The sequence below is a fragment of the Macaca fascicularis genome, chromosome 4, assembly GCF_037993035.2.
Source record: "Macaca fascicularis isolate 582-1 chromosome 4, T2T-MFA8v1.1".
Taxonomy (NCBI): Eukaryota; Metazoa; Chordata; class Mammalia; order Primates; family Cercopithecidae; genus Macaca; species Macaca fascicularis.
Genome location: NC_088378.1, coordinates 132,169,637 through 132,191,990, shown reverse-complemented (window position 1 = coordinate 132,191,990; position 22,354 = coordinate 132,169,637). Strand labels below are relative to the sequence as shown.

Here is a 22,354-nt window from a genome sequence, read left to right as displayed (position 1 = left end):
CTCCCTGAGATCAAGCACCGTGAGGCCTTATTCAGTAATGCGGCTGAGTCTCAATGACCCACTCACCCGGGCCCCTTGGATCAGAGCACAATTTGAAAGACAGGTGGCCAGGAGATGGGTCTTACTTCGGTATTTGCATAAAGTGAAGTGAAGACTGGCATTGGCTTTTTAGGCATCACTTAATTAACTATGTTCTTGGTAGCAGTGGAAGCTTGAATCTCAATACTGATGTGAGTTCTACTTGTTATTTTCTGGAAAAAACAAAAGTTTGCTTGTCCAGATCTTCTCCTAGCATATCTGGACCCTCTGAGTATGAATTATAAGCGGACATCCTCTCTGGGCAGATCAGTGACAGCCCTCACTTTGTTGGCCCTTGGATCTTGGGCAGGAAACACCTGTGCAGCTTTTAAGGCAGCTCCCAACCTGCCTGATCTTACAGAATGTGGCAAATTTGCTCCACCAACATACATGGTTGCACCACAGTTATGGGGAATTTGTAGTTATTTCTATTGTACTCAGAGTGAAAAACTAAGTATATTAGTATAGTCCATTGGTGCCTTCCATCATTAGTCTATTTCATTAATGTTGGAATGGTTTTATTTTGGTTTACAGAGTAAGATTTTTTTAAGAGCAAAACTTTATATTATTTCTTAGGGAGAAACAGTTTATAAAAGGTCTCTCTTATCCCTCCAAGGATGAAAACAGACCACTGGGTTCCTTGAGGTTAAGAGGATGCTGACGAATTGGCCCCGGCTCCACTGAAGTCAGCTTCCTCTTTCCCCTCCTTCTCCCCTTCAAGCCAGGTAGACTATCACTGCCCGCTGTCTGGGACTGGGCTGCCCCTCACCGAGTGTCTGCCTTTCTGCCTGAAGGAGATCAGTCTAGAATCAATTTCCTTATTGGTTTGGGTGACTGGATGCTCGGAGAATCAGATAAGCTATGGATGGACATTATCTTCAGAAAAATACAAACATTCCTAACTTCCAGTTTTTCTCATGCAGTTTTAGTATGTTCAGGAATCCAGGTCAAGAAAGGGGTTTGAAATCTGTTTTTGTGCTAGCAATCTTCTGGCAGTCTGATGACCTTGCAGGACCCCCCTCTTAGGATAATAATTTGGTGCCTAAAGTAAAATACACAGGCTTTTAAGATAAACCAATTATATTGAAATAGTTACCAAAATTGTAAAACCTTTTGTGATACAGAAATCTGTATGTGCTTTTATGTCAATGTATTAAATAAAAAGATCTAATGGTGAGTCTAATAACCACTGTAATTTTGTACTGATGAGCACAAAAGATACTTTACAACGTCTGCCCCTCTGTGATGTGACATGAAAGCCCCTGTGACTTCCACTGGGTTCATCATTGAAGTGGTGCTAAATTTCAGTTAGGGGTTAGTAAAAATAGAGGGGCATTTCTCTCCTATCAAGATGCTGGACCTTAGGTCAAGAACCCCTGAGACACAAGGATTCTGAGTGTGGCTTGTTGGGTGTGGCTCTGGGTCTGGCTGCCTCAGCCCCTTCTGTCTCAGGCCACAGGGGGGACTGTGGGACTCCTGTTTACCGACTGAGACAAACTGAGGCTATCGTGATTTTTATATTCTGTTAGAAGAATTAAAGGGGGCACGCACAGTGGCTTCTGTCCTGTCCTCACTTGTAGGGGGAGAAAAGGGGGTAGTAAGAGAGATCAGCGGGCCAGCTGTGAGCCAGGAACTGCTGCCTTCTCCAGCACAGAGGTGAGGCACAGGGATCCCCTCTGTGAAGCTACCCTGGGCCTGGGAGATGGGTCTCTGTGGTGTCTTTTAGTTTGGGATGAAAAAAACACAGTCCTCTTATTTTAAAAAGGATTTGAGGCTGGGTGCGGTGGCTCACCACCTGTCATCCCAGCACTTCGGGAGGCTGAGGTGGGTGGATCACTTGAGGTCAGGAGCTCGAGACCAGCCTAGCCAACGTGGTGAAACCCCATCTCTACTAAAATCACAAAAATTGGCTGGGCATGATGGCATGCACCTGTTGTCCCAGTTACATGGGAAGCTGAGGCAGGAGAATTGCTTGAACCTGGGAGGTGGAGGTTGCAGTGAGCTGAGGTCATGCCACTGCACTCCAGCCTGGGCAACAGAGTGAGACTCTGTCTCAAAACAAAACAAACAAACAAACAAAAAAACCCACAAATGAACAACAACAACAACAAAAAAAACCACGAGAATTCGAGGCACATTTTACTGAGTTGCCTCTTGCCTTAACTTCACCTTTGGAACTCACCTAAGTGGGGAGCCCTCTGTGGCAGCCTCCACCCTGGGAAGTCATGATGGCTTGTTTTTGCTTCTTATCCTCCCACCGGCTTACTGAATGATGCTAACATATCGTACCTCTGCCAAAAATGCTAAGTAGAAGCTTTGGGAGGTATAAGAGTGTTTCACCATACTTGAAATACGAAATGGCGTCTCACTGTAACCGTGAAGTCATGATTAGCTGAGCTACTGCTGAAAACACCAGGGAAAAGCACAACTCTCTGATTGGGATGCTGGAGCTCAGGTCTGTCTGAGGATGAAAAGTTCAAGTTCTAGACAAAAGAAAGTGCTTTTCCTGCTGGGTGACGGGAGGAATCACACACTTCCTAGGGAAGCCTCTCAAAGCAGCTTCCTTGGCAGGGGCTCTCCTGAAACTGGGCTTCATGGCCATTTGAAGGCACATCATGACCTGATTTTCACCAGGAAAATGGTTTCTGAAAGAGGCTCACAGAATATCATCTGCTTACCAATTTTACTTCTTGCTTCATTTATACTTTCTCCCAGGGCCTTGGCTTCAGAAAATCTGGAGGGGAAAAAAAAATGAAAATTATAGTTTTTCTGTTCATCCTACATGATATTTTAAAAATAATAGATTTCTGAGAGGCCACTAAAATATGATGAAACTTTATTGAAAGACACAAAAGAAAAATCTAAATAAGTAAAATATATTAGGCTTAAAAATAGAGAGAAAATTGGTATTAATCATAGGTATTGTTAATTTTTACTCTATCCAGCACAGAATTTGTATTCTCATATTCTCTCACTTATGGCTTTTAATTTACATGGTTTCATGATGTAAGGATATCAGAGTAAAGCCTGGCTGTAAGGTTTCTGTTCTATGTTCTATTGATTATGATACCAAGATCTTATAACCAAAGAATATATACTTAAATAACTTTTTTCTGATTATAAAATAATATATCAGAGGTTGTAAAACTATGGCTGGTTATAAGACAAATCCGGCCTGCTGCCTGTTTCTGTAAATAAAGTTGTCCTGGAACGTCGCCACCCCTATTCACTGGCGCATTGTCTGTGGCTGCTTTCATGCTACAAGACAGAGTCGACTAGATGTGATGGAGACTGCATGGCCTACAACACTGAAAAAATCTTCGACCTGGCCCTTTATAAAAGAACTTTGCTGATTCCTGTTATGTACCATTATTAAACCAGATTTTGAAAATATAAAAACAAGAAAAAATTTCCCAAGTACTCCTCTACCCAGAAAGAAGCACATTTGATACACGTAGCCACCCAGTCTTCTATAGAGCCAGTATTTACAGGGTTGGGATCATACTGCAGGTATGATTTTGTGCCCTGATTTTTTTTTTCCACTTAGAAGTCCTTCCCTATATTATGAGACGCTTACCTTTGATGGCTGCATGCTAGTCTACCAGATTGTTGTGCTAATGTTTAGTGAGTGATTCCTTTATGTTTCTGGCCTATGTTTATGAGACACCCACGATGAGCCAACTATGTGCTAGAGAAGCAGACAGGACATGGCCTAAGTGAGAACATGTAGTTCAGTCCCTATACATAGTGGGCCCTCATGAAATGTTAGTTGTTTTCCCTCCTCTCCTTTCTGCCATGAAGTTAAAGAGACAATTGAAAGCCTATGAAAGCAAGCACCTAATATATGGCCGAATTAAATGACTGTGCCTTGGAGGGTGCTAGTCATGCCATTAGAGTTTGACTAGGGAGTGACCTGTCCATGAGTGAGTGGGGAGCCGTCAGGAAAGCTTCACGTACAAGGTGGGAGTGACCTGGGTTTTGTGGATCCAGAGGAGTTTTTAGAAAATGCTTTATTATGAAAATTTCCAAATATACACAAAATAGAATAGTAGAATGAACCCTAACATACACAGCATCATATTTTATTAATTGTCCAGTTTTATTTCAACTATTTCCCCCCCGCCTCTTCTATTCTCACTTCCCCCTCTCTAATATCCCAGCAAATCCGAGATAGCCTATTGTTTTATCCTTGAACACTTTAGTTGCCTGGCATTGTGTTGGAGGAAGTGAGCAGAGGAGGGCATTCCAGGCAGGGGAACAACATAAGCAAAGGCCAGAGTGCCACGACTGCTCTGTGTTGGATGGAAAAGAAGTGTGAATTATGTCATTGCTATTTTCCAAATCTGTCTGCTTGGCCTGGGACTGTAGACAGGAGGTTTTCAGGGAAGGGGACTAAACTTTTTCTCAATGTTAGCTTCTTGGGACTCCGCCCCTAGCTCCCTTATTAAGGCTGGTCATGCTCATTGTAGATTATGTATGTCCTCTCCTCAGCGATGGCCTGTCACCTTCCAGGGAGAAGTACAGTTCCACTTGATGCAATTCACACATTTACACGATGCACAGGTCACCGTGCTGGGCTCTATGGGCTCACATGGCCTCTGCTGCTGGGCAGGGATAAGGTGACATTTGCTGCAGGCCATTCAGAAGATGAGGACCATCTTCAACTCTCCACTCTGCCAAGGGAGGGCCTATGACCATTTCATCACTGTTCTGTCCATCCCCAGTACCTAGGATTTATAGGATCTGACAGTCACACGTTGCTCAATGAGTGACTCCTCCCATTTCCTATTCCATAGACGTCTAGAAGCTTTAGACGCTTTGGAATAAGGAAAATACAAGAGCAAGGGTGCAAAACTGCTGAAATTCACACCAGTGCTAGAGGAAACCAGAGTACAGATAGAAAAGGAAGATAACACAAGCAGAAGAGGGACTTTCCACTGCAGTGCTGCCCAGAGAAGCCCTGACAGATCTGGGATGGAGTTCCCCAGCCTTGGCGGTGCCCAGATGTGTCTGGGGGGCCTGGCAGAGGGAGCCGCTGAGTGCTGTGGTCAGCTCTCTCCAAAGAGCCGCCCTGCTCCAGAGCTGGCAGCAACTGTGGGGAAAGCCACGAGCTGTTCCTCTCTTGCTGTTGCAGCCCAGTCCTGAGCTAAAAAGGGCTTTCCCACTGGAGAGGTGTGGTCTGAGGGCTGTGCAGTCTTCATGAGACCATTTTCCCGTCACTCTGGAAGTTGTCACCACTCCAGGCCACCCCACCCACATGTGTTCCTGATCCCTGGTTGTCAAGACAAACTCTGAAAGGCCCAACCCTGAGTGTGGAGAGGGAAAGAGCAAGTGTCAAGGGAGGTAGGAGAGATGAGAAGGCTAAAGACTCGGTTAGGAAAGATGCGAGAAAGAGGGTGACCCCATCAGTGCTGCCACGTGCTTCCTGGCCCACCTGCATCTCCATGCCTCTCCAGCCAGCCCCAGTCTCCCTCCCTCCTCACTTGCTCCCTTTCCTCCTGCCCCTCTGTCTGAATTCTGCTCACCTAAACTTCACCAGGGGGAGTTTCCTGCCTCCTGATTTTCTAAAAGCACATCCTCATCCATGAGATGGCCAGAAGCCAACTTCTGGCCAAGGGGACATTGCACCCCTGTACAATATCCTAAGGTGCTGCTCACTGCTGAGGAGATGTGGCCTATGCTGATGAGGCTGCACCTTGAGGAGGGGCAGAGAGGTTGTGTAGCTCAGCCAGGACCACTGCCGACCGCCCGAGGGTTTCTTTCTACTGGTGCCAAAGCATTCCTATTAGGGCATCATTAGTTGTGTGGCTGACTTTGGGGAATGGAAGGTAGCTGGGTGCAGTTCCAGTGTGGATGCAGGCAGGCTGCTGTGTCACCTGCACACAAAATCCTGTGCAGGGGCAGGGGCTGGGCTTGGAAGGGAGAAGGAATGCAATGGTCTGGTGTTCTACTAGCCTGGCTTCCCATAACACCCGGCCTCCTCCTTTATAGCTCCCACTGTGTGCCAGGCAGGTACTCACAGACCCCGGGGAAATGCTCCATAATTGGCTTCCAAGAGCCTGGCTCTTCTGTCTTTTTCCCCCTCTCTCTGGCACCTCCTTCTCAGTCTCCTTTGCTGACGTGTTCTGCAGCCTGTTCCTTGAATGTCAATAATCCACAGGATTTGGTCCTAGGCCCACTCCTCACTTTCCCTACTCCCTATAGGCATTCCTTTTATGCCAGTGTGTCCTTGGCTATCTCAACTGACATCTCTCAAATTTCCATCTCAGCCCTGCTTTAGTTCCTGACTCAGGTATCCAACAGCCTGTTTGATACCTTGAAGATAATTAAAATCGACTGTACCCAAAAAGAACTAATCACCTGCCCTGAACACCTCCCCTGTTCTTCCTGTTGTTCCTATCTCAGTGCATGGCACCATCACTTACGGATGGCTCATGTCAGTAACCTGCATGCCACCCTTTGCCCCTCTCTCCATTAGCGCCTTCCCTCAATCCTGGAGTTTCAGCCATTCTCCATCCTCGATATCTATCAGAGCATTCCAGTTAGCTCCAACTGCCTGAGAGCAGAATGCAGTCATCTCTCTCCCAGATTATTGCAACCACTGCCTGCTCCTTCCCCTGCATTTGCACTGCCTGTCCGCAGGCTAGTCCCCACACTTTAGCCTGAGTGATTCTTCTTAATGCAAACCTGGTCCTGTTACTCCCCTGCTCAAAACTCCCCAGTGCTTCCCAGTGACCTCGGGAGAAAGTCCAAATTCCCTAACAGAGTGAAGTAGACTCTTCATGCTCTGGCTCCTGCTGCCTTCTCCAGCTTCTTCTTTTCATCTCCCACAACCTTCCCAGGCTGGCCTGAATCTCAGTTTCATCAAGTGTCACACTGTCTCTCATCTTGGGGACGTCCCCTTTACTTGGAGCCTGTCTTTTCCCCTGGCTAATTTCTGCCTAACCCCTCAGTTTCCACAGTGGCGTCTCCTCCTCTGGATAGCTCTCCAGGACTGTGCAGGTCTACAATGCGTGACACCCCCAGGTGCTCCCCAGCACCCTGCACTTCTGCCATCGTAGGCAGACGGCATACTATATGTGAATTGCCTGTTTACTTGTTTGTTTTCCTTTCAATACGGTAAGCTCCATGAGGAGAGCAACCATGTCTGCTTAATTCAGTCTTTTCTCTGGGGCTTAGAACAGGGGCTTGTACCTAGTAAGCATTCCATAAATATTTGTAGACTAAAAGAAGATAAGCATGTGAGCAAGTGTGTGTGCAAAGGCAACGTGTGCAAGTGAAGAGCACTGAATTGGAAGTCAGAGTAGGACCAAATGCCTACCTCACCTCTTAGCAGCTGGGTCTCAGGCTCTTCATTTCTAGGATTAGAAAGAGATGCCTGTCAGGGCTGGGTTGATGTGGAAATAGCATGCATGCAAATGTGTTTTGTGTGTCATAAATTCATTATGACCATGGCCTGGCAGTGTAGGAACCCCCAGTAGGGAATGTGATGGACTGTGAGGGAATGTGTGTGGGAAGCAGTAACCACAGATAATAGTTTGTCTCAGCAAACCAAAGGATTAGAAGGGATCTCTGCAAGTCAGTGGTCAAGGACACTCGAGATGGTTGCTGAGTTTCTCATCTTCAATGGGAATAAAAAGGATGGGGGAATTGAGGGAGAATCTGACGTTAACTTCCAAGACCAGTTCCAGAAAGAATCCCATCCTGCTGTGGGTGTGTCCGGCGGAGATACTCATCATGACTGGGGAAGCAGCTGGCTCTGCCCCACACACCATTCACTAGGGATCATGGGCAGTGGCTGCTTTTACCCATGGGCCAAAGAGAACAACAGTGGCTGATGTTCATCAGCCACTCAGTCCCCATGAGCCTCTGCACCCAGATGCCCTGTCATGCCAGCTGAGATTGCTTCCTGAGGATGGTGGGCAAATATGTGTTTGAGGGCAAAGGGTTCCTACAATATCTTTCCTACTTTTCTTGTCTAGAACAACTAACTTAATATGTTACTTTTTCATAGTGTGAACATCCAATACCCTTCCCTGTCAGAGAGGAGGACAGAAGACTGGACCTATATTTTGCCATTTTTTTCCTCCATAAACTTGTACCTTGTACCCTGGCTGCCTGCACTTTACTGTGATGAAGATCCACCCTTTGTTCCCCTTATGCTTTTTAAAACATGCCAGTATTCCTTTTCTGTTTCATCTCTCTGGCTATGGCCTCCCTCTCTCGCCTCCAATTGATCATCTCCTCCTCTGACCCCCAGAAGCCTGCTGCGCCCTCCTGCTTCTCGGAAGCTGTAAGTCTTCTCCAGCCATTTTCTTGGCTGCCAAGATTTCTCAAAGTCAATTTCAAATTGTCATTCACAAACAAAAAAAGTGTTTTTTGAGTAGCTGTTTTTTTTTTTTTTTTTTTTTTTTTTGTGGCCAGCACTGCTTTTAAAATTGTGGAGAGGCTGAGAAGATTTTAATCTAATCTCTGCTCTCAGAGTTTATCATTTTAGTTCAGCAGAAAAGATGTAAATATAAAAGAAAGAAAGGGAAAAATCACAAAGGTTAAAAATGAAAGTCTAATGGGGGCCAGGAAACTCCTCCTCGCCATGGGAGTTACCTCCTGATGGTGCCACATGGTTTCTCTCCGCCCTCGGTCCGGTTTTCCTGTTGGTTTTAGATGGCTGTTCGATTCTACGTCAGAAGGATCCAACTGAGTGAAGGGGTGCTTTGCTTTGTTTAGTTTACATTTTCAACACCTGCATTTCCAATAGCAGTTAAACTCCCCATTTATTTCTTCTTTTGTTATTGAATGGGACTCTGAGACTGACGGATTCAGTTTGTATGAAAAATCTGCCACAAAAGAAAGTTAGCTTGCAGACCCTGGGCACTGGTATTTGCCAAGCATGGGGTTTCCAGCCTCTCTTCACATTACTGTATACTACAGGGATGAGTCATGCCTGGAAAATGTAGTGATTGTGAATTGCAGTTGTCCTCTGCTGAAAAATCCGGCTTAAGAATTGGCTCACATGCTCTAGTTCACCAAAGGGCGAACATCCTATTCATGTGCCAACATCTTATTTCTCTTGTCACAGACAGGCAGCACAACTTCCTCGGACTGGGGACCAGAGCTTAGAGATGCTAGAGATTCCCTGTGAGAGCAGCAAAGGGTGCAGGAAAAAGGGGAAGAAAAACCTTTCATTAAGTAACATGGGGCTGAGTGCATTGGCTTACACCTGTAATCCCAGCACTTTGGGAGGCCCAGGGAGAGAGGAGGATCATTTGAGCCCAGGAGTTTGAGACCACCTTTGGCAACATAGAGGGACCTTATCTCTACAAAAAGTAAAATTAGTCAGGCATGGTGGCATGCATCTGTAGTCCCAGCTACTCAGGAGGCTGAGGCAGGAGGATCAGTTGAATCCAGGAGGTTGAGGCTGCAGTAAGCCTTGATCACACCACTGCACTCCAGCCTGGGCGACAGAGTGAGACTCTGCCTCTTCACAAAAAGGTAACGTGGAATGAAGGGGATGGGGGAAACACTCAGTGTCCCCTCCTGCAAATCTAAATCAATTCTTATACTCTGGGGCGGGGCTGAGAGAGTCAGAAGAGATTGTGGGTTACCAATAATCCCTGCATTTGTGCTTAGAACCTACTTGCTATGGGTTACAGAGGCTGAACTCATTCAAGGCTTTTGCGTGGGGGCAATTAGTTCCAGCCCCTATTTAGTGGCATTTTGCCAACATAATGTCCCAACACCAGCACGGTCAGACCACAGAATTAGTCTGACGTGAGAAGTTTGGGGTGAAATGGGAGTCCAGGCTGGTGGGTCCTGGTTGCTGAGGTCTATTAGGAAGCTGAGGCTTAGAGATGAGGCAGGAAGCCGTAACTGAATTTCACCCTGAGTCAACCCCCTCCAGTCTGTGTCTGTATTCCCAGAACTGCCCATCTTCTCACAGTTGGGCCACATGAGTCCTTCCTGTCACTAGATGGACTGGGAGCAAATGTGTGGAAGGGGCCCGGGTTACTGGAAGAGCATTTCCTAAAGTAAGGGTGGCATGGAAGTGTCCCTATGAGCGCCTGTGAGGCCTTCCTTTGATGTCTGTTTTTGAAACCCTGCTTCTGCCGTTATTTGTTTTCATACAAGAACATTTTTCTTATTCCTCTTCCTTAAGCAGTTATGAACATGTAATAGCTAATAATTCAATACTCTCCATCAATGCAAATAACAGCTCCAATCCTAAGAAAGGGGTAGGTTCTGGGTTACATCCCCTATACCGAATAGTCCTTTAATGGTTAGTATTACAGGAACATTAAACAGATATAGAAATTTTAAAAAATATATGGGCCAGTTTCCTGACTTTTCATTTGATTTAAAAAGACGGATTTACTGCTGGGAAAACCTCTTTTCAGAGGAAAGCTTGTGTGAGTTTTATTAGTTCCCTTGCACTATGGCCACAAGGAAGATGGGATCATCGGTATTGCCAGCCCATCCTGCACACCTTAGGTATGTTTAAACTCAAAAGCACATTTGTCGTGTGGGTTGTCAGAACTCTACTGTACAGAGTGAAGTGAGCTCTATATTAGAAGGCTTTGGAAGACCACAACATCCTCATCCCACTCACCCCAGACCCCAATCCCTGCTGAAAATAGACCTCAACTCAGGTTACAAACCAGAACCAGAAACAATGCCAGCTTTAGAATAAGAAAGATGAAGTGCTATGTTCTCCCTAAGTCAGCGGTTCTTCGACTTGAGCATGTATAAGAATCACTTGGTGATTTTTTTTTAACCTGTAGGGTTTGAGGGATCTTACCTTAGAGATTCTGGATCTCATGGTTTCTGGACACTGTCTAAGCCAGTGGTTTTCAAACCTACTTGCTACTGGAATCTGCTTTTTAAAAAGAGATGCTCAGCTTGCACCTAATTTAATCAGAATATCTGGGGAGTCAGGGCCAGGCTTTGGTAGCTTTTAAAAGCTCTATGGGTTCTTTTAATATGAAGCCAGTTATGAGTCCCTTGTGCAAGCTAAGAAGCCTCCCGTATAGACATGGCTGAAGGCTCTTTGGAAGTCTTTTGGATGAGGCAGCTAGCTTGACATGCTTATCTTCAGACAGACAAGGTATCCTGCCCCAACACATCCAACTGGCCATATTAAAAATTCATGGCTTACAACACAGATAAGCATTAGAAGACTTGTGAAACCCTTGGATTTACAGGCTGAAATTTGTGCAGATGTGCATATGTCCCCCTTTCTAGGGAGACAGTCCTCAGCTTCACTGGATTTGCTTTATTTTCTCCCCTATCCCCTTGTTTTATTCATTTACTCATTAATTCCTTTTTATCCCCATGCCCTGCTCCCATTCTTGCAGGTAAAATCTGCTAAAGTATATCTGGAACTCATAAAGTATACCAGGGACTCATAAAGTATACCTTTTTGCTAAAGTATACCTTTTTGTTTGCATGTTTTTCTTTGCTTTCTGTGGATCTATTTGTAATTTATCTGAATGATGTGCTCTTACTCAGTGCTATGCTTTTAAGATCTATGTTAATTGGTATGCATACATCTAATCCATGACTCCCACCTGCTGCATCCTGCTTCATGGGGCATCCGCATTATTCTGCCTGTCTACTTCCCCAGTGATGAATACTCAGCATGTTTCCAACTCTCCTTGGCCATGAATAGCCAAGGTTGCTCACAGCAGCCCGGTGTATGTCCCCTTAAAAACCTGCATGAGAACTTCTTGGGAAATGTACCCAGAAGAGGAATTGCTGGGTCACAGTGGGAAGCAAGTAGTTCTTTTGACTAGGAAGGGCTGGACTGCCCTCCATATACAGAACCATATACTCCCATTCCCTTCACTGGATTCCTGAATGAGCTGAGATCTGCCCTCTGGTAAAGTGTAAAATGATAGGATGATAGTCTAGGCTGGGCCTTTGACCCTCATTGCAGTTTGCTTTTCTGTTTGCCTTTCTTTTTCCTTCTTCCGGGTCTACCTTCTTTCCCATTCCCTGTGGCTGCTGTGTTAAACCTTCATCATCACCCTCAAGTCTCCTATTCTACCGCAACTTCTTTTTCACAGAGAAAATGGAGGTTGTCTTTAATTTTCTCTCTCCTTTTCTCAATGTGCCAATGTCAGCCCCATCTTGATTTATTTTTCCATTCTTGCTCCCTTCCAGGGCTAACCTCCACCGAGCTTTTATTCCCTACCTTCCTGTCTTCCAGGAGCCTTGCTGTGTCAGCTTTTCCTGTTGTTTCTCTACCTCTCTCTTACCATTGGCTTATTCTGTGGTCTATAATATTAGCCAATTCTTTCCCATCCTGAAACCAACTTCCCTTCTACTTAAGCTACCTCTCTTCATTCTTTTTAAAAATGTTTTTCGGCCAGGCGCAGTGGCTCATGCCTGTAATACCAGCACTTTGGGAGGCCAAGGTGGGCAGATCACGAGGTCAGCAGATCGAGATCATCCTGGCTAACATGGTGAAACCCCGTCTCTACTAAAACTACAAAAAAAATTAGCCGGGCAAGGTGGTGGGTGCCCGTAGTCCCCGCTACTCGGGAGGCTGAGGCAGGAGAATTGCTTGAACCCGGGAGGTGGAGGTTGCAGCGAGCCAAGATCACACCACTGCACTCCAGGCTGGGCAACAGAGAAAGACTCCATCTCAAAAAAAAAAAAAATGTTTTTTATCTATCACCAACTTTTTAAATGCAGTGACATTTCTTCTCACTCACTCCTCCATGCCTGGCAGTCCAGACAATGGCCTTCTAGTTGCAAAATCTCTGTGCACTTCCCAGTTCCCTCCTGCTTATTTCTCTGTCGCATCTGACACTACTGGCAGTCTGCTTCTTCTTGGAGGTGGCTCTCCTCTTGACTTGGCTCTCAGGACATTATTTTCTCCTGGTTCACCCCCTCTTCTTTCTGTTTCTTCTCAGTCTCCATCATGGCCTCCTTTCCCTCTACCTTCCCTTCAAACTGCTTTCCCTTATGGCTCCCCTCTTTAGGCCTCAGCACTGCCACATGTCCTCCTGAGAGCTCATCTACTTCTTAGGCCTCCTGAGTTGTCATATGATTCTCAAACCCGGATCTCACTTTAATTCAACAAGTAGTTCTTGAAAACTTACTGCGTGCTAGGATCCAGAGTCCCATGTGACATATGAGAGTTCACTCTTCTGAGCTCTAGACCCCTACATCTGATAGAGTTTGTTTGCTACAGTTTGAGGATATGTGTATACCTCACAGACTAGCTAAAATAAATTATATACCTCTAAGTAAGCTTCTTTTGAAGGGGTCCAGAACATAGCCCTGTCTGACAACATGTCAGCAGATAATCCTGTCTGCTCTGATTTTAGCCTGGAGAAGGCACCAAAGGTCTCTGGGTCACAAGATGTGCACATATTTTCTTTGACTAAGACAGGACTGCTCTCCAGAACAGCTGGAGTGCCTGCAGTTCTAAGAATATAATTTGGTCCATAGATTTTTTTCCCTCTCCTTTGGAACAGTAAGGCATGGACAGAGTACAGGCTGATGAGAATGACCGTATGATGTGAGAATTGTAAATCATGTTGATACTGTCAGTAACAGACCCTGCCTTAAAGTTGCTTACCCCAATAGTACTGGGACAGTGAGGCTCACACATGAAGGAGAATTGTACCAGGCTGGACATAATTAAATGGGAAACTGAATAAACATTATGCCTTTCTTGTAATAGTTGAGTTGGGCAGATTAGGAAGGACAGAGTAAGCAAATCTCCTCTAGGCTGGCCTGGCTGAGCCTCGGAGGACCAGCTGCTCCCTGAGACAGCCTTACCTCTGTTTCAGAATCTGTTTGTTGTCATCGATGGTAACGCTGTCAGCGTGGTCCCTCTTGAAGATTTCAAAAGCCTCCTGGCGCCCTAAAGACATTTCCTCTCTCATTCCTGTTTGGAGACACAGGGAAATGGCCTCAGTCATGGCATCAGGATCCTATTAATTTCATTGTCACTTTAGTCAGACCACAAAACCAGCCCTGGCTCCAAGAGGCCCACAGCAGAGAGGCTCTGACCAGACAGGTGGCCCCAGGCTCTTCCAGCTGGCCACCAACCTGCCTAGGAGGCCCTTCCAGTGCCACCCGCTGCACCCCCCAGGACTGTGCCTGCACAGCCATGTGACTCGTGGGGGGCGGGGTTTGGAACGCCTGCCTGCTCAGAGGAAATGAAAACCAGAACACCAAGCCCTGGATTGCCGAGGACATCTGCAAATGTATTTTCTTGCCATCGTTCAGTGCCACATTTCTCCCTGGTATGCCCTATTTTGTTTTTCTATTAAATTTCCAGGCATTTAGTTAAAGGAATTATAATCCAAACTGAAAGATAGCATCTAGAAAATTCTGCTCTTAGTCTCTGTGTAACAATTCATTCTTGTTTCCTGTGGTTAGTGAGGGGGGTCTCCGCTTTTCTTCAGGAGTTAGGTTCTCAATCACAAGACCCATGAGCTGGCCATGGCAGGGGTCCCTAGGTCATCTCTAACTTCAATATCCTGTATCGCCTTTGCCAACCCTCACTGCTGGGCGCTGTTCAGAGTTTAACTTCTGGAGCCACGGTCAGTACAGCCAGGACCAGGCTCTCTTCCTCACCACCTCCCGGAATGAGCGTCAGTGCAGATGTGTGCCTGGGACCTCTCAGTGAGAGCTGAATTCACCACTGGATTTTGGATGCATCTACAGAGCCATTTTTTTAAATGCTTCCACCCTTGTTTCCTTTGCTTGGGAGGCCTTTTCTCACGTTTTCCTCTAGTGACTCTATCTCCGTGGAGCTTTCGTCAAAGCCCAGGCAGAACAAACCCTCTTTCCACCATGTTCCTTATCAATACACCTATAACACCCACAGCCCAGTGGTGGACACTGTCACTTCATATGACAATCCTTTCTGGTGAAATGTAAGTTTCTCAGGGGGTAGAGATAATGGTTTTTTGTTTGTTTGTTTCGTGAATCCTTGTGTCTTGTTCAATGTCTAGCATTTAGAAGGTGCTCAGCATACATCTGTGAAACGAATCAGGTTGAGAATGAAGCTGGGTGGTGCCGAGCCTTGCTCTTGCTGTGGGAACACAGTCCGGGGTTAGTGAGGCTTACTCTGAGCCCAAGGGTTCCGCACAGGCTTTCATATGGGCCACATACCACATCTCCTCTTGCCTGGAAAAAACTCTCTGAGTCCCATCACCCATCCTAAGGGTGAGTAACTGGACTAGCCCATCTGACACCAATTTAATGATTACTGTTGATAAAAATAGCACTGTGAAGAATGTCTAAATGGTGAGGCACACAAAGACACCCCGCCCTTTTCCGATCAGAAGCAAATGGGGACGACTCAGCTTTGTCTCCACATCTGCCTTGCACACTCTAGAATTGAGTAGGCCTGGGAATCCGCTTATGTGAGATGCGGAAAGATGATCCCTGGTGCATGAGAGACATTGAGGGGCACGTTTCACCAGCAGAGCCCATCAGGAGCCAGCGGATTAATTCCATACCTCTCCCCTGTCCGGGTCTGCACCCAGTTCTAACAGTGCATGCCTTTTGCTACATAATAAAATAATAACAGACGGTAGAGGGCATGAGACTTTGGACTGGAGTTAGGGAAGAGAAAAGCTCCACAGAGACCACACTGGAACCTGCTTGTGGAATCCCCAAATTGCCTCCCGCAGGGGAGCTGATGAGCAGCAGGCTTCCACCAACAGAGGTGTGGGGGTGGTGGGTGAAAAGGGTGTGGGGGTGGGGAGTGAAAGGCTGCTCAAAAAGCTGCAGGGAAGAAGAGTTCACAGCCTCTTCCCTCTCAGGCTCTGCTTTCTCTGCAGAGTTGACAGTGTGAACTGACAGCTGGGTGGAAAGGACCATGCCAGAGCCCGTAGCACTGTGGCGGCATCCACTCCTGGGAGAACCTACAAGGCACTGAGCAACCCACTGGGACTAACTATATTCCCAACAACCAACAACACAAAAGTAAATGACAATATGAAAACACGAAACAACATGAAATGCACCTTCCCTGAGGGCCTGGGCGGTGGGAGCAGAAAGGACATGGAGGGCACAGAGGAGACAAGCGCAGGAAGTTTGGGATTATTGTGTACAGAGTCTTGAAGGACCTATTAAGAAATTCGGGGCCAGCAGCATAACATATTCTACATGCATTGCCAACTTTCAAAGACTGAAAATGAATAAAGTACACATTATGGGAAAGTTACACTGGAGGGATTTAATACTCTTGATGACTTAAAAGGCACTGAGGGGTCCTGAAGTGCCAAGGGCTTATCATCAGAAACATAACATTGGCTTTCCTTCTATCACGGACAAAGTATTCTCGAGTTGGAGTTAGTTGATTGTGGTGACCACAGGTGAAGGACATCAGAATGATGGCTATAATCTTGTCAGCTGGTTTCCCAAATGTCCACTCAGGGAGGCCAAGGTGAGGTGGCTGAAGCGTAGCCGGAAGGCAAAGAGGCAAGGCCAGGCCAGGATGCCTGCAGAGACTTCATGGCCACCACTTGGAGCAAGGCTGAGGTCCACAGAGGGAGGCACGTGGGAAGGACTCACGGGCAGCTCCAGTGTGTGAGCCCAGGTCCCAGCCTGGCCCTACCCCTGACCATCCCCATTCTGCTTATTCAGAGCTCATGTGCAGCTCCTTTGGATTACACTAATATACCACTTCTCACCCCAATTTGGGATCAGCTGCAAAGTTAATGAACAGCTTTTATTTACTGAAGAAATCACTTCCTTGTCCCCCTGAGGATTTAGAAAACAGGCTCTTTCTCCTATGGCAAGTTCCTGTCCCTCAGCATGCACTGTATGCGTTTGAAAGAGAAAGAGCAAAGGAGCAAAAAGGGTGATTAAAAGCTCACCTTGCTAACGAGACAATCATCTATTTATTCTCTCAAGAAGCATTTATTTATATTAGGCATTGTGCTAGGCATGTGACAGAGATGTAAAGTTGAATATTAAAGCTTTGATCCTTGGTTTAAAGAATTCGAAGTCCAGTAAGGGAGAAAGAAAAATGAAAAATGGCCGGGCACGGTGGCTCACGCCTGTAATCCTACCACTTTGGGAGGCCGAGGTGGGTGGATCACCTGACCTCAAGAGTTCGAGACCAGTCTGGGCAACACGGTGAAACTCCATTTCTACTAAAATACAAAAAAAAAATTAGCTGGGCATGGCGGCACACACCTGTAATCCCAGCTACTTGGGAGGCTGAGGCAGGAGAATCACTTGAACCCAGGAGGCAGAGGTTGCAGTGAGCCAAGATAGCACCACTGCATTTCAGCCTGAGTGACAAGGCGTGACTCTGTCTCAAAAAAAAAAAAAAAAAAAAAAAGAAAAGTGAACAAATATTTACAATGGAGGTTGCCGCTTGCTGTAGAGAGGCATGTGTCCAGCATGCGGGAGAGGGAGGAAGGGAGGCAGGGACTCTCAGGGAGAGTAGAAGGCTGTAAGCAGGAGGGAGCAAGTGAACTTCATCCAGAAGGATCCTGAAGGATGGAGCAGCATTTCCCATGTGGAGAAGACATGGAAGAAGATAGCAGGTGGAGGGGGCAGACATTGGAGTGTGGATTAAAAATGCAACCTGATTAATATGGGTGGCTCTGCCATCCAACAGAAATGACCTCTAGGTGATTAAAAAATGAATTTCTTATATACTCTATACCAAGAATAGTATCATGGGCTTTCTTACATATTATTTCAGTTAAATTTCTCTATGATCTCTGTTAATAATTTCATTTTATAGATGAAGAAACTGAGGCTTAGACAAACAACTGATTATAAAGGGGTGAAAAATGCCCAGCTTTTAGAGGCAGTCGTTTCTGCTCTTAGATCAGTTTTTCCAGGGAAAGTAGGCCTGACAGAGAGGGCAAGGTGGTGGGGCTCAAAATGACCTCGTAGTATTAATAGTAGATTTACCCATGAGATCATACTCTTATTCGTGCCTCTCTGTCTAAAATGTTGATTTATTTTTATAATATCACAGAAAAACAGAACCATATATAAATTTTTTACTACCTGCATAGTTTACTTCATCTGTTAATATGTTTTATTATTATTTCTAGAATTTGTAAGCTCCATGAGGGCAGGTATTTTTAAAAAATTTTTATTTCAATAGCTTTAGGGGTACAAGTGGTTTTTGGTTACATGGATGAATTGTATAGTGGTAAAGTCTAGGATTTTAGTGTACCCATCACCTGAATAGTGTACATTGTACCCAATAGGTAGTTTTTCATCCCTCACCCCCCCAACTTCCCCCATTTGAGCTCCAATATCTATTATACCACTCTGTACACATTTGCATACCCATAGCTTAGCTCCCACTTATAAGTGAGAATATGTGGTCTTTTGTTTTCTGTTCTTGAGTTATTTTACTTAGGATAATGGCCTCCAGTTCCATCCAAGTTGCTGCAAAAGACATTATTTTGTTCTTTATGGCTGAGTAGTAATCCACACCACATTTTCTTTATCTGTTCATCAGTTCATGGACACTTGTGTTGATTTTGTATTTTTGCAATTGTAAATTGTGCTGTGATAAACATACGCATCCATGTGTCTTTTTTATGTAATGACTTGTTTTCCTTTGGGGAGATACTCAGTAGTGGGATTGCTGGATCAAGTGGTAGATTTACTTTTAGTTCTTTGAGAAATTTCCATAGAGTTTTCCACAGAAATTGTATTAATTTACAGTCCCACCAGCAGAGTATAAGCATTCCCTTTTTACCACATCTGTGCCAACATCTATTGTTTTTTGACTTTTTATTAATGGCCTTTCTGGCTGGGGTAAGATGGTATTTCATTGTGGTTTTAATTTGCATTTCCCTGATAATTAATGATGTTGAGCATTTTTGCATGTTTGCTGGCCATTTTTATATCTTTTTTTGAGAGATGTTTCTTCATGTCATTTTCCCACTTTTTAATAGGATTATTTGTTTTTTTCTTGCGGATTGGCTTGAGTTCTTTGTAGATTCTGGATATTACTCCTTTGTCAGAAGCATAGTTTGCAAATGTTTTCTTTCATTCTGTAGATTGTGTGTTTACTCTGTTGATTATTTGTTTTTCTGTGCAGAAGCTTTTTAGTTTAATTAGGTCTCATTTATTTTTGTTTTTGTTGCATTTGCTTTTAGGGTCTTAGTCATGAATTCTTTGCCTAGTCCAATGTTCAGAAAAGTTTTTCCTAGTTTTTTTTTTTTTCTTCTAGAATTTTTATGGCTTCAAGTCTTAGAATCTAAGTTTTGAATCCATCTTGAGTTAATCTTTGTATATGGTGAGAGACAGGGATCCAATTTTATTCTTCTACATGTGGCTATCCAATTTTCCAAGCACCATTTATTAAATATAGTGTCCTTTCTCCAGTGTATGTTTTTGTCTGCATTGTCAAAGATCAGTTGGTTGTACGTATTTGCTTTATTTCTGCATTCTCTATTCTGTTCCATTGGTCTGTGTGTCTACTTTTATACCAGTACCATGGTGTTTTGATTATTATAGCTTTGTAGTATAATTTGAAATTAGGTAATGTGATTCCTCCAGATTTGTTCTTTATGCTTAGGATTGCTTTGGCTATTCAGGCTCTTTTTTTGGTTCCATATTAATTTTAGGATTTTTTTTCTAATTTTGTGAAAAGTGATATTAGTATTTTGATAGGAATTGCATTGAATCTGTAGAGTGCTTTGGGTAGTATCGTCATTTTCACAACATTAATTCTTCTGATTCATGAGCATGGGATGTTTTTCCATTTGTTTGTGTAATCTATGTTTTTTTTCATCAATGTTTTGTAGTTCTTCTTGTAGAGATTTTTCACCTCCTTTGTTACATATATTTCTAGGTATTTTATGTATTTTTTGTGGCTATTGTAAAAGGGATTGAGTTCTTCATCTGAGTCTCAGCTTGGTCCTTGTTGGTGTAAGCAGTAATACTGATTTGTGTACATTGATGTTGTAAACTGAGGCTTTACTGAATTCATTTATCAAATCTAGCAATCTTTCAGAGGAGTCTTTAGGGTTTTCTAGGTATAAGATCATATCATTGGCAAACAGTGATAGTTTGACTTTCTCTTTTCCAATTTGGATAAAAGCAAGGATTTTTGTCAGTTTCGTTTGCAGCAATATTTCTAGAATCCAGATAGTACTAGGCATACAAGAGCACTATAGTATATTTGGCACACCAAATATCTTTTGAATGAATGAATGAATGAAAAAATGCTTTAGATGCTTAATGTCTTTCCTTCTGGTATAGCATATTGTGATGCTGTGAAAAATGAGGCATGTATCCATTGCTCTCTCTCTCTCTGCCACCATGCTACTGGACAGTTTCATCTCCTACATGGTATGATTTTAGAAATTCAACACCATCTTCTCCACAGTACATGTCACCATGCTTACTGGCCCACCATTAGAGATGAATTCCAACTCCAAGAAGCTTTTATAAAAATGCAACTATAGTCCTGCCCCACATAAAGACGTTTCAATCAATGGAGAACTGCATGCACGACGGTGGTCCCATATGGTGTCACAGTTGTCATAATGTCATAGTGCAACACATTTGTCACATGTTTGTGGTGATGCTGGTATAAATAAGCCTACTGTGATGCCAGTTGTATAAAAATATTGCATATACAATTATATATAGTACATAATACTTGATAATAAATGATTATTTTACTGGTTCATGTATTTACATACTTTATTTATTTATTTATTTTCGAGACAGAGTTTCACTCTTGTTGCCCAAGCAGGAGTGCAGTGGCCTGATCTCAGCTCACTGCAACTTCTGCCTCTTGGGTTCAAGCGATTCTCCTGTCTCAGCCTCCTGAGTAACAGGGATTACAGGCATCCACCACCATGCCTGCTAACTTTTTGTATTTTTAGTAGAGAGGAGATTTCACCATGCTGACCAGGCTGGTCTCGAACTCCTGACCTCAGGTGATCCACCCACCTCAGCCTCCCAAAGTACTGGGATTACAGGTGTGAGCCACCGTGCCTGGCCTACACGATACTTTTTATCATTATTTTAGAGTGTATTTCTTCTACTCATAAAAAATAAGTTAACTGTAAAAAAGCCTTGGGCAGGTCCTTCAGGAAGTATTGCAGAAGAAGGCATTGTTATCATAGGAGCTGACGTGCCATGTGTGTTACTACCCCTGAAGACCTTCCAGTGGGACAAGGAGGTGTGGAGGTGGAAGACAGTGACACTGATGGTCCTGACACTGTGTCTTTGTTTTTAACAACAAAGTCTAAAAGCTTAAAAAAATAAAAAAATTTTTAAAATAGGGAAAAGCTGATAGAATAAAGATATAAAGAAAAAATACTTCTGTACAGCTGTATAATGTGTGTTTTAAGCCAAGTTATTACAGAGTTAAAAAGTTAAAAAATTAGGTTTATAAGATAAAAAAGTTACAGTAAGCTAAGGTTAATTTATTATTGAAGAAATATTAGAAAAAATGAGTTTAGTGTAGCTTAAGTGTACAGTGTTTATAGAATACACAGTAGTGTACAGTAATGTTCTAGGCCTTCACACTCACTCACCACTCACTGACTCACCCAGACCAACTTTCCCTCCTTCAAGTTCCATTCATGGCAACTGTCCTATACAGGTGTTTTTATTTTTACACTGCATTGTTACTGTACCATTTCTATGTATAGATACACAAATGCTTATCATTGTGTTACAATTGCCTACAGTATTCAGTGCAGTAACATGTTACACAGGTTTATAGTTGAGGAGCATTAGTTTATCCCATCTAGCCTAGGTGTGTAGTAGTCTATACCATCTAGGTTTCTTTAAGTATACACTATGATGTTCACAAAATGATGAAGTCACCTAATGACGCATTTCTCAAAATGTAACTCAGTTGTCAAGTGACACAAGACTATACTCTTGAAGGTATCATTATTTAAGTGCTAGCAAAGAAAAAATTCACAATGTATTGACAATTAGCTAAGAGGTACTGCAAAGATATACATTTTATCTTCTTCCCAACTTTGTTTAGTCTGTCAGACTCAGCTCCTCATCAGAGCTGAGGACCTTGGAAACTTGCAATGCTCATTTCTAGAGCTCATTTCTTAGTTGTTTCCTTTTAGTGAGTTTTAATCACAGGTCCCAGCACTGGATCCCTGAAAATATGAATGATTAAGAGAAGCCTGCTGGCTTGCTGAGTTACAGAACCATTTAAAACCTAAAGGAGAGGAATTTCTGAGTCTCAATCTCCATAAGGCGACATTGCAATTTGGGTTGTAAGTTGGATGGAAAATATTTACAAGTCCCAAAGGTGTAACCTCTTCTGAATTTTGATGGT

At 44.0% G+C, this 22,354-nt stretch overlaps 1 protein-coding gene across 6 annotated transcripts in view; it reads right to left on the bottom strand.

The window, feature by feature from the left end:
* The window catches only part of KIF6 (kinesin family member 6), a 388,695-nt gene that overhangs the window by 80,922 nt on the left and 285,419 nt on the right, over positions 1 to 22,354 (bottom strand). For all 6 annotated transcript variants that reach the window (XM_015449450.4, XM_005553101.5, XM_005553102.5 and 3 more), the window contains 2 exons: positions 13,867 to 13,975; positions 2,757 to 2,812 (listed from right to left, as the gene is read on the bottom strand). In XM_015449450.4, coding sequence (XP_015304936.2) covers positions 2,757 to 2,812; positions 13,867 to 13,975 — 165 coding nt within the window. The remainder of the gene's footprint in view (positions 1 to 2,756; positions 2,813 to 13,866; positions 13,976 to 22,354) is intronic.